Source organism: Phyllobates terribilis, unplaced genomic scaffold (assembly GCF_046119375.1).
Source record: "Phyllobates terribilis strain yellow unplaced genomic scaffold, ASM4611937v1 Scaffold_3__8_contigs__length_932513732, whole genome shotgun sequence".
In the NCBI taxonomy this organism is placed as follows: domain Eukaryota; kingdom Metazoa; phylum Chordata; class Amphibia; order Anura; family Dendrobatidae; genus Phyllobates; species Phyllobates terribilis.
In genome coordinates this window covers 916,149,958-916,173,972 of record NW_027362763.1, presented here as the reverse complement: position 1 = coordinate 916,173,972, position 24,015 = coordinate 916,149,958, and the positions used below count along the sequence as shown (strand labels likewise).

The following is a 24,015-nucleotide window of genomic DNA, read 5'->3' as shown; positions in this document are numbered from 1 at the left end:
CTTATTTTTACATTGTCCTTTTCATAAATACATATTTTTCTACTTATCTTGTCTAATTTTATGTACAGGCAAAAACCTAACAGCAAGGCAGCTTCCATAGGGATTTAACCTTTTCTAACTATGAGGATGTTAGCAAGTAAAACTCCAAAGCGGCCATAGATCTTCGTAGCCTGCTGATCTTGAGAAAAAAAGAAATAGGAATGCATCTAACTTGTAGATGTAAATGTTGTGCTGACATGGGAGGAACTGATTGAAGGAGCAGTGTGGGATATTGCAGCATGTCCTCGCACTTGTAATTTATGTTCTGCAGTAATCCGGTCCCTGAGTGAATGGCTAAAGGTACTTCTGTATTTGCTGACATCCAGGGAATCCACAAACAAGGAACCCTGGCATTGCCATTCAATGTGCACATATCTTGTCTAAAGATGAATTCAATACAAGCAAATTATGCTCCGGATCTTTGCTGTAACGTGGGGGGCAGTGGGGTGGACTATCATAGGATTTTGGATTCACTTGCTAAACTTCCAATTGATATTTTGATCAGTGATTTGTTTCATCCTCTTTTGGCACAAGTTAATGTAACACAATTTTTTTTTTCAGAAGGTCTATATAGGTGTGATTATTTAAACGCAGAGTGGCGGTGAATGGATTTGGCTTCTAAGGGGTTAACACCGATTTAAAGCTTCACAATGACCCTTCAGTGTCACTGGAAGTCTCCATCTACTGATATATGGTGATCATTTATGTCAGAATTGTTTCTGGTCACAACAGCCATAAATAAGCCAGACAAGGTTGCATGACCCAAGATGAGCCGTATCTACACTGACATAATCTTTGAAGCACTATGAATTGTGGAGCGCAGTATACAGGGCTCAGGAGTGCTGAACACCAATAAGGAGATTGTGATCTCGTCTCCTAAACTACTTGGCCTTTTTATGATTTGCCATAATGAAAAAAAATCCCCTTTGGAAAAGGATGGGCAGTGGGAGTTGTTGCATTTGATTCTTTTCTGTCATTTTGCCACAGGGCATCAACTCATAACTGAACTAATTCCAACCCCTGAGATCTCTTGCTATCTCACTGCGAAATTGCGTTGAAATCAAAAGGTAAGATAAGAATTCTTCTCTTGACACAGAGGACTCATACTGCTACGTAATATTGCTCCATTGTGTGCGATATAGATAACTACTTGTGCAGTATTGACAACTCCACAAAATAGTAAAAATAATACATATTTAAACAAAATCTCTAGTTTTTTATTCATTAAAATACTATAATTAATCTTAAAAAGAAGAATGGCTTCCTATTATATTTTGAACATAACCATATAAATGTAAAAAGGTGGAAATGGAGGAAAACATGTAGGTTTGCTTAAAAAAATGATGCCTATTTAATTGTTAAATTATCCCTATCATTTTTTCTTTTTATAAATATTTCCATCCATCGATACACATACTGCAGATTGGTGGTTATCTGAGTCCTGAGAACGTCACCAAACACTGAAAAATCCAGTCTTTAGCTCGCTGCTCAGGAGCATAAATACCTCCTACATGAGCGCGTGCGCAGAGCGATGTATGATCTAAATATAAAGCTCATGAGCTTGTATACACAATAAGGGGCTGATTTGCTCAGACTGGCATTGTACACACTGGTCTTAATGAAAGGGCATGAATTCATTAAGAGGCGCACACAACTTAATGAACTCAACGCATCTTCTCAGTGGCGTGAGCCTCCTTGCACTTCACCAGACATCTTACTCCAGTGAGGGACTGGAGTAACATTTCTAGCGTAAGTAATGTTGTAACTTCTGATTAATTTGGCGTCAGGGAACCCCATGCTCCATCCTGTGCATGTTTCATACTCTTTGGAGTAGCTGGACAAAACGCAGAGTTTCGGTGGCAAATACATTTTGTGATTTTTAAATCGGACGGCATGAAGCATTTTGATGAATCAGATCCTAAATCTCTCAAAAAAAACTTTTTACACTATGTGGGTAATTGCAGCATTGCTTGGCACTTACAAGTTCACATAAGTGTGCACATCATTATTTGCAAAGCTGAGACATATCATTCCAAATAATTCTAATAGTATTAATGACCATGCTAATAGTATTACAATATTTTTTTAAACATCCTTATTTAAACTGCTGATATATTTTATTTTTTTAAATAAATCGAAATTTAAAACAACATTTTATTAAAGGGATTATCCACTACTCCGACAACACCTTGTAAAGAGTAACCATTGTTTTAATTTTTATTTCATAAATCAGTTGTACAATTAAAAGTAACCAATTCTGTAGTATATCTTATTAGAGAAATCTACTTTTTTCTTCTCCTGGACTGATTATTCATTTTCAGAATCCTCAATTCACGGTTAAAATCTGTCTTCATTGAAGACAAATTGTTACATTACTGAGATAGGAGATGACAGTATTAATGATAAGATTCTATGTGGAGGAAAGGCGAGGAGATAGAGGCCGAGCTCCTGTATCCCCCATCTTATAAAAACCAACTGCCATCGCCTATCAATCTCAATAATGTAACATTCTGTCTTCACTGAATACAAATTTTACCCATGAATTGAACATTTTTAAAATAAATGATCAGTCCTGAAGGAGAAAGAAGCAGATTTCTCTAATAAGATACATTACCAAGTTGCTTATTTTCATGTGTACTACTGATTTAAGAAATAAACATTATGACAGCTACTCTGTAAATACTGTATTCCCAGTGTAAAATAAAAATAACAGATAGTCACCTCTCATACTTGCATGCACTAGCACCATTCCATCAATGAGGGTACCAGTTTTCCCAAGAGTCGCATGATATTGTTGTGCCATGTGAGCATTGGAGCCAATGTCAAGCAAGCCTCGGGAGACCCAGAGCAGATATCGTTGGGACAGCACAGATGCGGGAAATATTTATTGTTTTTATTTTACACAGTGAAATATAGTATTTAAGAAGGGGTTGTCCGAGAAGTGGACACACCCTTTAATTCTGAGGTCAAGCTTGGGATATGAATTAATTATTTTATAAGTTCTCTGGGAACTAATTTTGGGGTCTGGTTAATGATCTGAAATAATTTAGGTTCTAATCTGGGGTCTGAATTTCTTGTTTAGTGAGGAGTCAAATTAATTTCGGTTTTAGTCTGGGGTTTTCATAATTTCAGCATCTAGTTTGGTCCTGTCCACAGTGTGAACTGTGTGTGTGTATTAAGCTCTTTGTGCAGTAAGCTCTTTGTCTGAGGCATATGTGTAAGCTACGTGGGTGGAATGTGTCCACTGGTTGTGTGTTTGGCCGGTGTGCGCTGTGTAAGGTATGTTTGTAGAATATGTCCCTTGTGTGAGCTGTGTGAGCCAAAAGTTAGAAAAATATAAAAAAATGGATACTGTGGCACGGTTATATCACTTCTGTTTGGCATTATCACTTTGGAAATATATGTTGATTTTTAGTACATTGGGAACATTTTGTTTCTATACAATATATAACAATTGTATTGTTGTACAGCAGTACGGCATTGTTTAGATGTGCTATATGGGTTTGCTATAGATGTTGCAATGTAGCTCTTTCAGTGGTCACCTGGCACCTCTAGAAATGACTACAATGGACAGGCTTTGTCCTTTTACCAGATCCCATTGTTGTCTTGGCCTTCACCCATTAACCTCTGTACAGAGATCTGGACTTACACAGGGGCCTCTGCTGCTGGCCGGTGGTGCAGGCTGGCAGGAGTGGACAGTTAGCCAGGTTAGAACCAGCAAGGCAGAGAAGGTACAAATTCAGAAGATGGAAGAATAGTTAGTAACCAGGCCTAGGTCAAAAGAGGAAATGAATACACAAGGTAGGAGCTGAGCACACAGGACTGAACCAGAGGAGAACAAGTCTAGGTCCAGCTGCTTCCAGCAATATGGCGAGAGCTTCATTAAGGTGTGGTGCTTTCCAAGTGGCTGAAGCAGGCAGCTGATTTCTCCAGAAGAACAGCACACATACTCATACTGCCAGCCTGGACAATACTACAGGTCTCAGCCATCCTAATCTTAGAGGCTGGAGAGAGCCTCCAACACCCAAAGCTTCTGGTTCCGATGTTTGCTCCATCATTGGCGATGTCTGCAGTATGAACACAGCGGCACCAGGTGACAGAAGCTTCAGAGTACAGATGGACAATGACCCAAAACATACTGCGAAAGCAACCCAGGAGTTTTATAAGGTAAAAAAGGGGAATATTCTGCAATGGCAATCACCAGATCTCAACCCCATCGAGCAGCATTTCACATGCTTAAGACAAAACTTAAGTCAGAAAGACCCACAAACAAGCAACAACTGAAGTCAGGTTAGTAAAGGCCTGGCAAAGCATCACAAAGGAAGAAGCCCAGCGTTTGGTGACGTGCATAGCTTCCAGACTTCAGACAGTCATTGCCTGCAAAGGATTCTCTACAGAGTATTAAAAATAAACATTTTATTTATGCTAAAGTTAATTGATATGAAGAGGCATTTATGTAAAAATGGTTGCAATTCCTAAGCATTTCACAGGATACTTTTGTTCAACCCCTTTACTTAAAGCTGAAAGTCTCCACTTCAATTGCATCTCAGTTGTTTCATCTTAAATAAAAATAATGGCATGCAGATTCATGAAGATTCGGAGACTGTCCAAATGTTTCTGGACCTAACTATGTATATAATCACCTGCAATGCACATGCATGGTATAAAAGAGCAGAGCTATGAGTGATTGGTTAGAAGTTGTACACCATGCCAAGTTCTGATGAATTAGGCTGTTTAATTAGTGGACATCTGGCCTAGAATTTAATTTTGTATCCTTCGTATTTTGTTTTGCTGTTTTATGAAACCAATAAACTGGTTGCGGACAGTTTCACTAAACCTTCTGGTTGTGAACTGTTCCTTGGTGAGTCTGACGTGCCCGTCTAGCCCAGGACCTTTCATCATTTCATTTTGAAAGAACTAAGATCTTTCCCTCTGACCATATGTAAACACAATTTGACCCCAAACCAACGTATAGCCCTCAGGTCCCTAAATCAAATGAGGACATTGTCATACGTAATACCGACAAAGGTGGAGGAGTAGTTCTACTGAACAAATCCTTATACATCACTGAAGCTCTAAGGATAATAAAAAGACATCAAATATTATATAAACATAGAACACGATCCATCATTGCAACACTTCAAGAAATATAATGAGTTAATAGGAGAGTGAGAGAGAGAGATAACCTACCTAGATTACTGTACCTACACAAATAACACTACAGGGAGTTTTGATCATCTCTTACATAAGGTCTTTAATGTGTCAAGTAATTATGTTAATTTCAGCTGTACTTTTATGTCTCAAAGCTTTCATTTATCTACCATAAATGATACAATATCAAGAAACTATTACAATATTATACAAAAAGAAGCTTAATACCTATGAGGCACCCATGCAAAAATATTTCTACATATGTAACTAATGCACTCAGAATGTAATATATATAGTATAATATACAGGCAGGTGGACAGTAACGAACACGCACATACACACATATATATATATATATATATATATGTATATATATCTACATATATATATATATATATATCCCTATTCCACCTACTGTCGACCTACTTTTGGTTCACCCTGTATCCATCACTCAATAAGTATCCAGGGTCAAGTTTATCAAGTTTCTCATGTTTAAAATTTAAATAATTTAAAATTAAGATACATCTTAAAAAACACTTTTGTGAACCTGCTGCTAAACCCTGTATTTTCAATAGTTTTTGACCTTTTCCTGGCTAGAGTTCTATAGAGGTATAATGACACCGCAGTCTGGCTGGGTAGTCTGCCCTCCGTACGGCTTTAGAATGGCTGTGAGGGGTCAGAGCAGGCAGCTGTGCAACAAAAGCTAATAAAACTATATTAAAAATGCCTTTTATTTTAGTACTACCAGCTATTTAAATCTAGAGGTCACTTTTAAAATGAACCTGCAAATTTGTGACATTACACATATACAAAAACAATTATATAAACTATAGTAGTAATATATTTTACTTAAAAAATGGCATTATAACTATACATTTTTTCTATAGCACTGAAGAAACATGATGGCTCAGAGCAATATGGATTTCCATTGAAGTTATGTAGTACCGTAGTCTATCAGCTTGCAAAAGAAAAATGAGCTAGCAGAATGCAAACAGAGTAATGTACAGTATCCTACAACCAATGCAATCAATTTTATTGCTTAATTATATCTAAGGCCATTTTCTCATACCCTTTTTGTGCACTATTGATTACTAATATAGCATACAGCTACAATTTTATGGTTCCCAGCTGCTCCTCCAATCAATTGCTCTCCTGGTGATGTCAACAGCACCAATGTTCTAGCAGCTGATTCATGCAAAGGGTAAAGGGCTGATGACTATATTACTGTACCATTTATGTCCTGTGTAACATAATCCTTGAATTAGTATGTGTATAATGTATGGTCATTGTCATATGTTAAGCCTGTATGAGAGCTGATACACACAACGCCTTTTGTCTCCTAACAGAATGTCCTTTCCGCCTCTGTCATAGGTGTCGTAAGAGTATAGGACCTAGCAGTTTACTGAGTTTTCCTATACAATGAGTCACTGAAAAAAACATACGCAATATACTATTTTTTTTTAAAAAAAACTGGGACTTTTGGGTAGCATATGCTTATGGCCTTCTGGCAGAGACATGCATCAGGTAATACTCTTTATGCATATGTTTGATGGAAGTCCATGAGCAATTGTACCAAAATCCAAAGCGACAGCCATCAGTATTTTTCTTGAGAGACACAACCATTGCACAGATGTTGCCCGTATGAATTAATGCCCTCAGACACAGAACCACTAAGATACTTTAACAGTTAAATTAGATTACATAGCTGATGTTTATGTGGATAAATAGAAAATATTGCAGTGTTGTGCTGTTACTCTTGAGTGGTTCAAGGGGCTTTTGCAGGATCACAATTTTGATGGCTTAGCCTTAGGATCCCCACTGGACTAATATTGATGGTCTATTCCTAAGACAGGCTATCAACATTGCCATACCGGAACACCCTTTTAATATTAATACATTACATATTTGGCCAGAAATTAGAAAATTCCAAAATTCCATTGAAGCATACCTGAATTAGATCGTTTTTTTGATGATTTAAGACTCCGACATCTCCCGCTGACAGAGCTACTGTTTTCACTCATAGAATCTTGAGCAGAAGAGCCACTTCCTGTGGCTTCACTGTCTCTCATCATGCTTTCATATCCACTGCTTCCTCCACTGTGATAAAAGAGTGCAGTTTTGCCCATAGCAGGTGGCAATTCACCACTAAGAACACTACTGTTGTCACTGCCATGGCCACTACTGCAGCGTTGTGGTTTTCGTGGAGGAGTGATTTTACTATATGGGGAAGGCAAAGTGTGTACAGTGGGTTTCTCCTCAGCATGGAGAGCTCCACGTTCATCTGTGTCTGTATTTCCATGGGAATGCACACCTCGACTTCCTGCGCTTCCTTGGAGTAACTCCGAAATTCGTCCATTAACTGCTCTTAACGGCAACTTGGAAGCAAGACCAGTACCTCTATTTCTGCTGAGAGACTGTGTTGACCAAGACATATTTTTTCCATTTGGAGGTAGGCTTGAGCTTCGTCCTACAGACTGTGGAAGTGACTTTGTGGAAAAGCTCAGGGTTTTGGTTGTAGAAGCAGAGAGACTACGGGCCTTAGGACTGGCAAGAAGCAGCTTGCTTACTGCTGATATCTTTGAAGGGCTTGCTTTAGGAGAAGCTCCAGCAGACTGAGAGGTGTTAATTGGAGATGACATGACACTTCGATTAAGACTTCTCCCAGACCTTGGCAAAGTGCTGTCTTTGTTAAGGATTATTCTTGAGCTCACTGATGAAAGGCTCCCTGCTCGTTCTAAAGATAAGCATTCATAATGACTTCCATTGGATCTTCCTAAAGAATTAGTTCTGCTAGCTAACTGTTCTAGTTTGGCACTGAATAACTTGCTACTACTGTTGCTTCTAGTGTCCATACTGAATCCTGTCAATTTGCCATTAAGTTCATCTGGAAGACTAGGTAAGGAAGAGAGAGAGTGTTTCGATGGGCTGTTTGCAGTGTGCTGAGGACTTGCCCTATTTCTATGATCTAGGCTTGATTTCCTTACTGGTGGAAGAGGTGGCATACCTTTGGGGCGAGTAAGAATGCAATGTTTAGGAGAAGCAACTTTTCTCTCTAAAGTAGATCTAGTGATTTGAAGTGGGTTGACGAATCCAGCAGTGTTATTCTCAGAGTCATAACTCAAGATATCCTGCTCCTCAAGCTTACAAGATCTTTCTAACACTCTAGGAAGGCTACCTCTTTGTGAGTAATCATTTATGAGAGCTAGACTCTGTGTGGTTAGTGCCATTTCACACCCATCTACAACTCTCTTAATGCTCTCAGAGAGTGGGGAGATGCTGCCTTCTCCACTGCTGCTGCTTAATCTGTCTGACAAACTTTGCTTTCTAAACAAGTCATGGTCAGTTACACAGTTAGCAGCTTCAGCTATTTGTCCATCCATTGTTTCATTTCTCTCTCTTTTGGTATCATCATCACGTTTTAACCAAGGATCATCAAATATAGGTTCCATTTTACAGTCTTTAGAACTATTTTCAACAGACTGTGACAATTTGTCAGGCAGATTTAATTCTGGTAGGCATTCATTATTCTCCTGAGCTTTAAAAGGACTCACTGCAATGCAGGGATAAACTGTAATGTTGGTTTTCATTGGAATGTAGTTTTCACAGACGTTCAAACTTGAGGTATTTGATATAGTGACTGTGGCTTTCCCTACTGCTGAAATCTTGCAGTTCTTTATAGTGGATGCATTATTCTGTACAGTCTCAAGCATTTCTGACTGAATGAGCATGTTGTCCATTTCTGGCTTATGTCTGTTGCTTGCACACATCACACTAATATTCTGCAATGCAGTTGTAAATTCAGAAATAGGGGGCTCAGCCAATGCTTCACCATGGCCATAGCATGTTTGAGCAATAAAACTGTGACATGACTGATCACCATCACTACCGGTGCTCATTTCACTCAGCCAGGAGCTGATGGAAGACCTCCTGCTTCCACTTTCTTGGCACTTTTCTTCTATTGCAGGCTTAGGAAGGGGTAAGAATTGCGTGATGCTGACCTCAGACATAGGTGCTGAATTGGAAAAACATTCAAGGTCCTCACTTATGCTGCTAATAATGCTTACAGGTCTGGAACCAGAAGCCAAAGCCTGCACAGAACAGTCACTATTAAAACTGATAATACTGGTTGGCCGACCATTGTCAAGGACTCCGCTGAAGGTTAATTCTTCAACTAGGGTGAAAACTAATTCATCTTCACCATTTAGTTCCAATGGTTGTTGGACAGTTACCATTGTTGTACTAAGGACTTCCTTTTTGGTCTCCTCAGAACTTTGCTGCTCTTTAAGTATAGATTCAGAAGATAAATTGCTTGAATTAGATACTGATCTTTTCATAATTTGAGGACTCATACCAACAGGAGGAGTCCGAATCTCTGGCTGTGGTAGAGATGTCAATAGTGATCCAGCATCTTTATTTGCAGACTGTGGAGGAGTAGAGCAAGGTATTACTCCTTTCTGTGTATATACTTTACACCTCTGTGATGGAGAATTTGGTGGTTTATACTCCGAAGTTTTAGAGAGACTAGCAATACCTAATCTTGGCGATCCCATTGCTCTTGGTTTTCCTTCCACAAATCCGCAACTGTTCAAACTTTCTTGACTTCCCTGTAAACTGGCATTTTGTACTAACTGAGAGGTTCCATTCGTCACTCCACAGCTACCAGTAACACTCCTGGGAGAAGATGGAGTAGATGTACTAGCTATATTACCAGATGGAACTGGAGAGTGATTTCTTGGTATTTTAGAAGCTGGGCCAACATTTTCTCTGCCATCTTTGTCATATTGTATATCATCTGCAAGACTTTCTTCTTTATCTGATTCTGTGAAGTTTTTGGGTTCTGTGTTTGGGCATAAAGCTTTTGTTGATTGGTCTCCGCTATACTGAGCAGACAGCTCTTCAAATGGGAATCGGATTGTTTCCTCACTGCCATCAATACAGTCCAGCCTTTCCTGGAGTTCTGCAAAAGTATTACATTTTAGACAATCTCTTTCCGGTTTGTTGTGAGTCACTTCATTTACATCCTCCAGTTTCACTTCATTTTTTGACTTTTGCAGAACTGGAACAATTGGGACAAAGTCAGGTGGCCCTTCATTATCTGTAAGTTCCTTGTCGGACAGGGCTGTTCCATTGGGGCCAACATAAATAACTGTATCACATGACTGTTCACTGCTTGAAGAATAATCTGGGTCACTGGATAAACTGAGAAGAGGGAAGTCAGGGTCAACCACATTTCTCGAATGAAATGGTCTCAGTTGAGTTGGCCTGCGCATTCGTCCTTCTTCACAGGAACTCTCTCCTCCAGATGAACTTGATGTATACTGGTAATCAAGAAAACACAACTTGTATGAAAAAATGTTAAATAAGACAAACTAAGTCAAAAGTAACAAGCAAAAGATTTGACTTCTTATGCATATGAGAGCTTTAGTAAAGGAGAAATAGCTTTACATATAATTCAACTTCGTAAATAGTTGAATAACCCCCCCCCCCCCCCCGAGATTAAACTAATTTAAGAGTTCATAAAGTTGTAGGTCTCTTATAAAAGACTACCCCATTGATCGCTGTGTAAAGACTAAAATCTAGAAATAATACCTATATGAGAATGGGTACAGTAAAATATTAAGTGTAGCATCCTTTCCTGAATAAATATTTTGGATACTGAATCTTGATTTATAATTGTGATACAGATTTCAGGATCCACAGTTTTAAACGGATATACAAATAATTTAGATAGAAATGACATTATTTTACGAGTTATACATAAACATGAAACATTTGTTGAACTAATAGTAGCCCTGCATTCATTCACATTTCACACTACTCCATATGGCTTTCATACTGAGTCTGAGTCTATTTCACTCATCTAATCTAAAACATGGCTCTGTCTTATCCCACAATCTGTTGCGCTATTGCAATTGATCTGAACTCTTCCTCCAATAACATGACAAAGGTATTTTTAATCAAGCGTCTCTTACCTTGGTTTTCTTTTTCTTCATCCTCAGCACCCGAGAAGCGATCTGAATAGTGGACAGTGTCTCAGCATAGTTGCCTGCAGCAGCCGAAATGTGAGCTATCATTGTAGTGCGGCAGTTCATGTTCCCCAGAGACTCTCGAAGTAGCATTGTGAGCTTGCTCTCTCTGCAGAAACAAAATGAATTAAGGCTGCATTAGTGAAACATGTTTCACTTGTACTGTCATGATGTGACTTCAGAGCCCTGAAGTTTTTTTCTGTCTTCTCCTTAATGGCATGCTAATCAGGATCATACTGCAGAGTCACATAGCATCTCATGTAAAGATGAGAAATACAGGGGATGGGTCACTAAGATTTCCTTTATGGAATTAAATCAATCTAGTGACCATTTGATTTTATGCAGAAAATGTGTCTAGGAAGCAATTGTTAATACTTTGGCTTTTAAGCTACCTAATTAATTTTGACAGCTTGAAAGTTAGAATGAAAATTTATTTTCTATGTTATAATATTGGATTTTCAGTACACTAATATTGTTTCTTCTTAATTGATCTTTTAATTAAAATATTAAACAGGAGAAAGGGGTTGTAACCCAGACTAGGGATAAGTGTCCCAAGAGAAAATGCAAATCAAATACAAAATAAAAAAATAAAATGTACAAGGACTAGATAAATAAAAAGTAATCAAAAAATCTTTAATAAATAATCTGTTAAAAATGAGGGAATATATAGCCTACATAACAAACATGGACAACAATGGTAGGTGAGCCAGTGGGAAAAAGATTACCCCAAGAATCAAAGCAAAACAGAAGGACACCAAGGCAAAAAAAACTTATATGCAACTCATAACCCTTTATGTTTGTCACAGAGTCAATAAATATTGAGTAATAAATTGCTCCGAAAATCTAAGTGACATAAAGACCATAAGTGCAGTTAAAGGGTGAATTCATGATTAACCCAATAGAGCAGGGTAAACAAGATAACAGAGGTGCCAACGATATTGTAGTCCCATACAATGAATAATTTACAAACAGTGCACATAATAATGTGGACAAAATGAGTCTCACCTGCCGAACACCCGACGCGCGTTTTAACAATGCTTTGCCAGGAGTCTATATGGAATTTATGGAATTAGATCAATCTTGTGACTATTTGATTTTATGCAGAAAATGTGTCTAGGAAGCAATTGTTAATACTTTGGCTTTTTAGTGACCTAATTAGTTTTGACAGATTGAAAGTTAGAATGAAAATTACTTTTCTATGTTATAATATTGGATTTTCAGTACATTAATATTGTTTCTTCTTAATTGAACTTTTAACTAAAATAATATACAGGAGAAAGGTGTATGTGACTTCAGGCTGGATGGTAGCAGAACGCTGCCATCCAGCATGCCATCCTTCAGAGACACTGCGGAGCGCAGGCAATATCTCTGAAGGATGACAAGCTGGATGGCAGCATTCTGCTACCATCCAGCCTGCCATCTCAATTCCGTCCCAGCATGGGAAAATTCTCCTGCTCAAGCGGTGCCGTCATTTGCCGGCACCGCATGTGCAGTATTATTCTCCCACGCTGTCAGTGACGTGCATGAGGTGAGCTGAGTTCATTGGACATGAACTCGGCTCATCTGGATGCCGTCACAGCGAGACACTGAGGAGCTTCACTGAGCAGCTTCTCAGTGTCTGCGGCATGGCAAGTTGGATGGAAGCGTTCTGCTGCGCTCCAGCCTGTCATGTCAATGTAGCAGAGCTGGAGCCGTCCTGGGAACCATGGAAAGGTAAGGATGAGGTTGGTTTATTATTTTACTTTTATTGCAGAAGACATTGGCTTCAGCTGGAATGGGCGTGACGGTAAGTAGAGTTTAATTTAGAACATTAAAGAATTGTGTCTTTATTTCAATTAAAGGACTTTATTATGGGTGTTGCCTAGCTTTTGCTAGCTATTAAAATAGGGGGGACCCCACGTCATTTTTTGGGGGGGGTCCCCCATTTTAATAGCTAGTAAAGGCTAGGTATTCAGCTGGGGGCTGATATTAGTAGCCTGGGAAGCTCCGTGGGTATTACCCTCTTCCCAGGCTTCAAACATCTGTCCCAGCCGTCTGCTTAACCTCTGCTAGAGACTAAAATTATGGGGAACCCCACGCCAATTTTTTTTTTAATAAATCCTTTATTTTAACACTAAATGACAAGTACAGTAACCAACACTGTCACTGTACTAATTATATATGTGACTGACATGTTTCTATCTATGTAATCTATGTGTGATGTTCTATTCTTTCTGTTCTAAATAGTCGGTACCGGTGTATGCTGCAGCTGAATTGCCGGCTTTTCATGTTTCACTGTGAGCACTGTTCCCATCGATTTGGGCAACCACTGTAATGCCACAACCACCATGGCTGTGTCATTACAGTGAGTGGCAGACAATCCCTCCATGATTGGTGCTCTAAATAGCGCCAGACATGCAGGACGGGGATCCGAGCTCCCGCCCGAGCATCTCGAAAGTACTCGGCGAGCTCCAAGCATCTCGAGTACTGAGATGCTCGGGCGAGTACCGAGCAGTGGCGAGCATGCTCGCTCATCACTAATTAACAGTATTACTGTGAAAAAATCCAGTTACGCTTTTGGTGCACGAACAGTTATCGAACATAACCTCGAACAGCCGAATTTTTTGCAAATTGTTCGAGTTCGTCGAACGACTCGAACACCGCCAAAAAAAGCTCGAATTTGAGATTGACGAACAGTTCGAGTTGAACACCGCTCATCTCTAGTGCCAATATCAGTGTCACAGCAAGCTTTAGGTTTTTCTATTTTTCCCTCCCATTGGTTTTTGTTTTAAATTATTGTTTATCATTTGCTCTTTTGTATTTAACACGAGTGCTCTATCAAAAAAACTGTTTCACTTGATTCATTTTTTTTCAGGAGATATTCCACATTATGTACTTAAACTTCATCGGTGCCAATAACGATGAGCAGGACTGTATATTTGTGGGAAAACTGCTTTAGTACAAACAGCTGAACCAGAATTCACAAAACAAAAACATTATTAAAAGGATATCTTAGGTTTGTTGAGGCTGGGGTACTAACTATGAAAATCCATGTCAAAACAGCTATATTTGTTTTTAAAAGTTTTTATGCCTGATACTAAAATGAGCATTTCACAAGTCGAGTCCCAGTTGTTCCTTTGTCAGTATCTGTATAACCTGGCCTATTGCAATGTTGTCTTACCCCTTGTGACCACTGCAACCTCTGGTCTATGTGGAAATTACCCACAGCCTATGGATGACATTTGTTGAAATCTCATACGCTTTGAAGTTACTACATTCCAATGTGGGTTTTCCATCCAAAAAATCAAGACATATGTGAACAAGTCCTCAGACTGTCAGTAGGAAGAGACTGCCATTGTTTATTCTGGCCTCTGTGTTTCTTTTTTTTAATACAAGATGAATTTGGCCATATTAATTGGGGGAAAGAATGAATGCACAGTACTCATCACTGTCCAGCCAGTAAAATTATTTTCTTGCTACATGGCCTCAGATATTTGAATTTTAGATAAAAACATTTTAAGAATGAACAAGTGTGTAGCCTACAATTAGGTACAGGAGAAAAGCAGTCTTACTATTCGGGACGCATTTCTCACATTCATAAGGTAAGAAACTAGTTTCTTTAACAGTGAAAAGAGGAATACCTTACCGCTTATCAGACAAAATAGCTGTCTCCAGAGTATATCGGTCTCGGAATAAAAGATATGCACACAATTGCGACTTGATACAAAATGTTATCTGTCATTCTATACTACATTTACGCCCGTATTCCTGATAAGGGATGGTGCGCAATTAATATACATTTTCCTCTAAATCCTCTAGGGACGTTCTATTATACAGCCATTAATTACATTTATCAGTATCTCTATAGCTATTTAGATACTAAATGCAGGACGTATGACTTCTTGTTATCTCTCTTTGTTTCTCACAAAAATTGAATTCATATTAATTTTAATATCACAATGTTAATTAGACAAGTACAGTCATGGATTCTTGCAAGTCAGCACTTCAGAAATGATTATGCATCCCTTTAACACCAAAATGTCTACTTTTACAATGGCTAGAATTGATAACAATTTGTTATTGGCTCAATACTACAGGGTGGGCCATTTATATGGATACACTTATATTAAATGGGAATGGTTGGTGATATCAACTTCCTGTTTGTGGCACATTAGTATATGGAAGGGTGGAAACTTTTCCAGATGGGTGGTGACCATGGTGGCCATTTTGAAGTCGGCCATTTTGGATCCAATTTTATTTTTTTCAATGGGAAGAGGGTCATGTGACACATCAAACTTATTGAGAGTTTCATGAGAAAAACAATGGTGTGCTTGGTTTTAACATAACGTTATTCTTTCATGAGTTTTTTACAAGTTTATGACCACTTATAAAATGTGCTAAAGTGCTGCCCATTGTGTTGGATTGTCAATGCAATCCTCTTCTCCCACTCTTGACACACTGATAGCAACACCACAGAAGAAATGCTAGCACAGGCTTCCAGTATCCGTTGTTTCAGATGCTGCACATCTCGTATCTTGATGGTATGGAGTGGTATATGGGGTACAAAGATAGTGGGGCCATTCTTCATCAATGGAAACCTCAATGCCACTGGATATCTGAAATTGCTACATGATGACGTGTTGCCCTCTTTATGCACTGAAGATGGCACGTTCCCTGAGTTTTTCCAACAAGATGGTGCACCACCAAATTATGGGTGTCAGGTCTGAGCATTCCTACATGAACTGTTTCCTGGAAAGTGGATTGGTCGTCGTGGGCCAGTTGAATGGCAACCAAGGTCTCCCACTCTGACCCCCTTAGACTTTTATCTTTGGGGTCATCTGAAGGCAATTGTCTATGCTGTGAAGATACGAAAAAGTTTCCCCCCTCCCATATACTAATGAGCCACAAACAGGAAGTTGATATCACCAACCATTCCCATTTAATTTAGGTGTATCCATATAAATGGCCCACCCTGTATTTAAATTATAATAGAATATAAAAAAGATGAACATAAGAAAGGTTACAATGGGGGTACAATTTTGGCTACACAATACAATATTAGCTACAGAGTATATAAAGGCAAACCCTCCTTACCCCCATATTTTCACACAAATCAATTACAAGTGTTGGTCAATGACCCTATATAAACAGCATAGACTGCTTTCCCATAAATAGCCACCTGTTTCCTTTGTATGTTACATAGCTACATATTTAGTACAGCTAGAAAGGACAAAGACATCAAGCTAAATCAAGGCATGGGAAAGGTTAAAGGTAATGGGGTATAGGTACAACCATAATGCGTGATACAGTCTGCTCGAAAATAACAAGTGTTTCCCTTCTAATCCTGAGTGTTGATTAACTAGACAAATATTCAGAACAAGAATTTTACACATTTACACAAATAGAATAGGTAAAGAGTGCCAATGTCCTCTAGAGATTGAACCTTTTTTCTTGTCCTATAAGGAAGTTTTACACGAAACAGGTTTTGACCATATTTTTTTGTATGGGCCATTTATGTACTTGTACAAGTTAATCATATTCTCATTAGATGTTTCGTCTCAAGACTAAATATACTGTATGTAACTATTTTAATCTTTCAGTATAACTATGATCTTCTTCTTTGTACTTTTTCTAACTCGTCTCTTTTACGCACCTGTCTTGGTCCCCCAAGCTGCCACCCTTTGCTGTGCTCCACATCAGGTTTCATGAGTTGCCTGATGAGCTTCAGAGACTTCAACTCAATGCCTTTTAAGATCTACTTAAACACTGATGTGTGTATTGAGACAGCTTTGTGTTCAGTTGTCGTGTGCTTTGGAGTTTGCCCCGTGAGTCCATGCCTCTTTTAATAATGACAATACTCTTCTTGTTTTAGAAGCCACTGATTGACATTGCATGCTGTCATTTCATCCGTGATTTAGAAGTACACTAAGATCCTTTCTCTACCAGTGACTCCTAGTTTTACTCCTCCTACAACATATGGTGCCGCTTTCATACTATTAGTACCCAAATGCATAACTTTACATTTTTCCACCTTGAACTACATCAGCCAAGTTGATGCCCAAACACTAAGTTTGTCTAAGTCAGCTTGTAACTTTCAATGGTGCTTGAAAGTTTGTAAATCTTTCAGAATTTTCAGTATTTTTGTATATGTTTTACCTAAAACTACATCAGATTTCCACATATGTTCTAAAAGTAGAAAAAGGGAACCAAATATAACACTTGAGTCAAAAATGTTAGATTTGTCACTTACAAATGAGAAAAATTATCCTGTATGTGAGTGGCAAAAGTGTGTGAACTTGTACTTTCAGTATATTGTATGCCCTTGTGCAGTAATAACGGCATTTAAATGGTTCTACACATCAGCATGGAGGAATTTAAACTCATTCCTCCCTATTAAAAAAACAGCTTCAACTTGGAGCTATGTTGGTGGCTCTTCTGCCATAATCTGCTCTCTTCAGGTATTTCTACAACATTCCTAAAGGATTAAAGTCAGGATTTTGCCTTGGCCATTCCAACGCTTTGACTTTAGTCTTCTGTAATCATTTATTTACAGAATAACGTATGCTTTTGCATGACCAGCATTCCCTTGAAATTCAGTTCATAGACAGATGTCCTGACAATTTCCTTTAGTTTTTGCAGATAAATTTCAGAATTAATTGCTCCATCAGTGATGACAAGCTGTATGGGTCTAGATAAAGCAAAACAGACCCAAACCATGATACTACCACCACTGTGTTTCACAGATGGCATGAGGTTTTTACATTGTATCAACAGGAGATTATTACTACAGGACAAGTTGCCTCTTGCCTCCTAGTCCAACCACACCTCAGCACTGATTCAGTTTTCTGCCACTATACAATGTACACAGAAAGCGGCTAATGAATGGTGTGGGTGGGGTTACAGTAGTCTGAGCTTAGTTAAATCTGCAACAGAGAAAACTGTGATTCTATCATAATTGCTGCAACCAGTAATCTAAGTGAGACATTGCAGGAATCGGTGTCACTGTCTCTACCTCATGCTGCTGTCAGATTATATAGCAAAAACCTAATGACATACTTAAAAAATGGTAGGGACAGAACTGTGCTTCCTTGATAGAGTGAGATAGAGTTTGGCCCACAAATGTGCAGGGCTGCCAAGGGGTGATCCACAGCTAGAAGACTAGAGCGAGGAATAGCGAGATCCTAAAGAGAGTTACTGACGAGATTGAGACACTTTTCAGAAGTCATTATCGAATAAGATGCCGAGTCACGAGAAACCCGAGAGCTTGCTAGTGCCGAAGGTAATGGACCTCAAGAGGACTGAGAGCATGGGACTAGTGGACCTGCTATCCCTTGTACATAATCCTTATCAAGTTTAGTAAAGTCCCCATGTTTGATAGGAGGTCTCCTTTATTAATCTGTGGAATTTGTGCTCCTGGCCAGCCAACACCATCTGCTAGAGGCGGCCTGCACGGGCGTATGGCCTGCACGACACTAACATCAACACCTAGCCAGGACCCACTTTTTCATGTAGCGCGCCGGGGTGTGACCGGAGAAGATGAGTGCCTCGCCCGCGGCTATTGCCCTGTGTTGTATTACATTAGATCTGACACTTTTTTTTGACTAACCTTTGACTTCTGAATCCAAAAGTGACTTCAGATCAGATTTTCTAGATCACAACAACTTTTTAAGCTACAGGATACCCTCCCTTTGGCTTCAAAACCATACAAAATGTACATACAATGGAAAATAATACAAAAAATAACCTTAATGTAATTGTTATTTAAAGCTATTAAGCTCATACAAAGGATATATTGTTACTAGAAGTTAAATTGTGTGCAAGTAGTAAAGTTAGGTAGCAGTTAAGCTATAAATTTACGCTTATAGCTTTTCCTGGAATGTTCAATCTGAGAACAATCTCGCCAACAATAGTCAGTCATCATATGTACATCCCATCTACCCTGATACCGTCCCTCCATAACCTTTAAATTTGGCAGAATTGTTCACCTTGCTCATCACTGACTGTACCAAGGTTTTCAGAGAAGTTAGCAAGATGGCTATGAAGAAAATGCACCTTAGTGCTCATGTTGCAACCAAGCATTTTGTAGCTCTCCAAGAGTTTCTGGCCAATTTTGGTGTAATTGTTTGCTTGTTTATTTCCAAGAAATTCCTTGATAAGATCTTTGAATGATAACCAAGCATTCTGTTGGCGTTCTGACGTTTTCCCGATGAAATGTTCTTCTTTGATGAGCTGCCGAATCTGTGGATCATCGAAAACACCGGCTGTTAGGAGGGCGGTTGCAGACAACTTTATTTTAATGGAACGCAACCGACCCCAGGGTCCGCAATGCAGCCTGGAAGACTGCTGCCGAACACTTTCCGGGTGGAAAGGCAAGCGACAACTTAAATGTAAAACCCTTCCGTGTTTCTTCACACAAGAACGGGTAAAGCGGTACGCCCTATCTCCGTAAACTGCACGGAGGGAGAGCGACCGACGACGCACCTAACAATAATCTTAGCCCTTCGTGTTAAGGCACACGGAAGGGTAAGATGGTTCGCACAATCTCCAAGAACCGCAGGGAGATGTGCGACCGTGGGAACAGCAATAGCCCTGTCTTTGATACAGGTGCTACGCTATGGGGATTGGCGCTAAAGCGGTTCACACAATCTCCAAGAACCGTAGGGAGACGTGTGACCGGACTAGGAGCAGTAGCCCTGTCTTCGGTACAGGCGCTACGCTATAGGAGATGGCTCTAGCGCGCGTGTGAGATTCCCGCCGGGTATTCGAGCACTCAGCCGGCGACTACCGGACTGAGCCAACCCGCTCTATTTAACTCACAGGCGGCTAGGGGTGTAAGGCGAACCCCCTGGTCAGAACCAGTCTGCAAGGTGAAGCTACCTGCCTACTTAATCTGACCTGCCTAACTAAAGCTAAGGCTCTTAAAGGAGCCCAGAGAAAGCGTGCACACCACAAACAGCTAGCTCAAATGATCTGAGCATGCCGCCATGTTTGTGGGCGGGCCTTTTAAAGATTAAGCGCTGCCCCACTGTCGCACCATTGGTGACGACACCCGTGACCAATCAGGCGGTGCCAGGTCACCGGATCAGCTGGTTCCAGAACCACCAATCACGGTCCGCTATGTCACGGTTCGCCATGCGGCGCATCTTGGACTTAGATTCCACAAGCCCTGTCTGCCTCTACAACCCAGGCTTAACATTGCTAGGCACAACTACCTGGGAGACAAACAGTGCTTGCAGACCAGCTAGGTGTTGGGGCTGATGGTGATGCTGAGCAGCATCAGCCCTGCCTAGACTGAAATGGGAGAACTCAGAAGGTCCTGGACACATTTCAAATCCAGCACCAGACCGACGCCTAACACTGGCCTTTATTTTTTCAACTGACAGGCTAGGAAATGCCAAAATGCGGTACTTGAAACAGTCTCCTTTAGTTGGCAAAGCTTTAACAAACTGCTGCATAAGACCCAGTTTCCCATGCAGAGGTGGAAATATGTTCTTTCTGTCAACAAGTGGCTCCTGTAGATGTTTGGATCACCAGGTTTGAGGTCAGATCTTGGAAGTCAATTCCTCTCCACCCAATGAATCTCACAAGCTCTTCTGTCACACATGCTTGGAAAACAAGGTGTATCCGCGTTGTTAACCAACAACCATTTTAAGGTCAACACAGATGATCCAATTGTGCTTGTGATATTGCAACAACTCAATGACTCTCTTTATGTCTCCTTATTCTTCACAAAGAGAAACTGAACAGCCAATTGAGACTGCACCAAATAAATTGCCATTGTATAGGCGGACTCACTTTAAGCTCCGTTTTGAGCTATCGATTAACAGTCGATAAATTGGAATTCCCAATTCCTCAATTAAACCATGTATGTCATGACAATAACCAAAGCCACTGTCACTTCTAAAGTATTGTAGAAATGCACTTTCTCTGCATTGCAATTAAGAACGGTGTGTCAGAAATGTGTTTACTATTCCACATTGGATTTTTAATGGATCTTCAATAAAAATGTTATTTTAAGGACCCCTTTGCTGGATTTCTACATTTTTCCTACATGTGAACTCCAAGGCTTTATCCGCGCATCAGGGATCCTTTTGTGGCGCCCCTGAGGGTTCAGTCGCCACAGGGGTACTGCACCTCAGAACGAGGTGTGGTATCTCCTCTCCAAGGTAAGTATAGAGCACCACACAGGACCCCAACCACACACTCAACACTACACCACTCCAGTTCTGAAGGGGGCCTAAAGCACCATAGTGCCGCCCCGGGCCTGAATGGAGGAGTTGAGGGGAACCAAAGCTAGGTGGAACCAAGTAGTGAGTGAGGGTGAGGAAGCACTTTACTTTAGCACTTAATAGAATCATATATAATTGGAGGCTATTTTAATAACCGGGTCTTTAGTCGTGGGTCTTTGTGAAGGCTAGCCAGTGCAAAGCTGCTGCCGGCTCAGGGTCCACGGTTCCCGGTCTCAGGCCTCGAGACGGGGGATTGGGGCAGAGTTAAAACCGGCTCTGTCCCCGGTCAGAGTCCAACCAAGAAGGCCCAGGAGGGGAGCAGAGGAGTTAGGCTCCACAGGCGAAAGGATCTCAGGGGGTGCGGACGGAGCGGAGTCGCCACCTGCATACCTCATTCTGGCCCTGCCAGAGAGACCCTGCCGCAAGAGGGGGTACTGGTCCCCGAATATCTGACTTTGCACTTCACGTCTCTGTCAGAAAAGTCCGGAGGCTTATGTGGATCCCAGGGGGATACGGACGGAGCGGAGTCGCCACCTGTATTCCCTAATCTGAGTTCATCCAGAGGGACCCGGCCTTACGCCACGTTCTCACCACTAGTAACCAAGAAGGGCACCCAGTCAGTCCGGGAGCTACACGCTACCCATCAAAGACATCGCAGTACCCGTACGGGACACAGTGGGGGACACAAGGCAAGAGAAGTCCACCAGGAGAGGAACACTTTAGAGCGCTCCTGAACAACCTGGAGTGTGCTGAACCCCACCCTGGCAACCGCAGCTCGCCGTGTGACAGCAGAGAGAAGCTCTGAGCTGAGAAAGCACTACCATGAGTAAAGACTTGGATGACTTCAAATACTGCCTCTGTCTGTTATTTCTTCCGCGGCTCTGCATCCGCCAACGCTCTATTAGGCATCCCTTCTAATACGCTGCCCTGAAGCCCCGTTCCACCAGTGGGGAGCCGCACCAACTAAGCTGCCTGAACACCGGCCTCAGAGGACTGTTGCAGCGCTGGTTTAGAAATAAACAAGTAAATGTTTTCATTGCTCTGAAGAACTGTAAGAAAAAGTTTTGCAGCTACTCATAATGTCTGTGATCTTAAAATATCCAGTAAAATGTATATACATAACTGACAGCTTTCAAAGACCATGGTATAAATTAGAAAATTACTGACAGATAGTATTGCATTGTCTTTACTACTGCCCATTTTTTAGATAAAGCAATCAGCAAAGTATCAACACTACACACATGCAGAGAGTTGCATATTTCTGGAATAGCATCACCAGGTGCCAAAAGAAAGAAAATCTACAGCACACAGATATTTTGTCAAAAGGGTTAACCTTGGGATTGGCCATCAATATGTGATCGGTGGGAGTGCGATCAGCTGATACCAGTGCTGAAGGCAGCCAAATGTTCTCGGATGGTAGCGGAACACAGCAACTCCACTCTGTCATTTCTATAGGTACTATAGATGCATGGACGGAAACATTATGCACCGCTCCCTGCACATTAACCCCCGCAATGCTGCGATCAAAGTCGATCGCAGCATTGCGGGGGCAAAGGGGGAGGTAAGCCGGTACTCACCTCCTCTCCAGCCTCCAGTAATGTCCTGACATTTGGGTCACCAGGAGGCAGAACGTTACTTTGGCCATGCGCAGAGCATGACCAAAGTAATGTCTCCCTGTGTGTAGCGCTGACAGGCTGCATAGCATAGGGAGCTGCTGCTCTCCATGCTATACAGCCGATCAGGCTGCAAAAAGTGAAAGTCCCATAGTGGAACAATATGTAAAAGTAAAAAAAAGGGTAGGAAAGTGAAAAAAAAAAAAAAAAAAATTTTAAAAATATAAAAAAAAATTAAAAAAATAATCCCCAAAAAATAAAAATATATTGTACCCACAATATTTATTTATTATGAAAAAAAAAAAAAACGAATAAAAGTACACATATTTGGTATCACCATGTCCGGAACGATCTGACCTATAAAAGTGTCCCACTAGTTAACCCCTTTAGTGAACACGGTAAAAAAAAAACAAAGCAAAAACAATGCTTTATCATCATACCGCCAAACAAAAAATGAAATAACATGCGATCAAAAAGACGAATGTAAATAAAAATGGTACCGCTGAAAACGCCATCTTGTCCCGCAAAAAACAAGCTGCAATACAGCTCCATCATCCGAAAAAAAAAAAAGTTATAGCTCTCAGAATAAAGTGATATAAAAAAAATTAGTTTTTTCTAGAAAATAGTTTTTATTGTGTAAAAGCGCCAAAACATGAAAAAATATATAAATGTGGTACAGCTGTAAGCAAACTGACCCAAAGAATAAAGCTGCCTTATCAATTTTACCACACGCAGAGCGGCATAAAAAAAAAAACCAAAAAACAATTCCAGAATTGTTTTTTGTTTATTTTGCCCCCCAAAAATCAGAAAAGAAAGCGACCAAAATATGTCACATGCCCGAAAATGGCACCAATAAAAACGCCAACTTGTCCCACAAAAAACAAGCCGTCACATGACTCTGTCGGTCAAAATATGGAAAAATTATAGCTCTCAAAATATGGCGATGCAAAAACTAGTCTTTGCAAAAAAAAGCGTCTT

General features: G+C 40.3%; 1 protein-coding gene across 4 annotated transcripts in view; it reads right to left on the bottom strand.

Moving 5' to 3' along the window:
* The window catches only part of KIF26B (kinesin family member 26B), a 607,348-nt gene that overhangs the window by 39,442 nt on the left and 543,891 nt on the right, over nt 1-24,015 (bottom strand). For all 4 annotated transcript variants that reach the window (XM_073672795.1, XM_073672796.1, XM_073672797.1 and 1 more), the window contains 2 exons: nt 11,163-11,325; nt 7,139-10,508 (listed from right to left, as the gene is read on the bottom strand). In XM_073672795.1, coding sequence (XP_073528896.1) covers nt 7,139-10,508; nt 11,163-11,325 — 3,533 coding nt within the window. The remainder of the gene's footprint in view (nt 1-7,138; nt 10,509-11,162; nt 11,326-24,015) is intronic.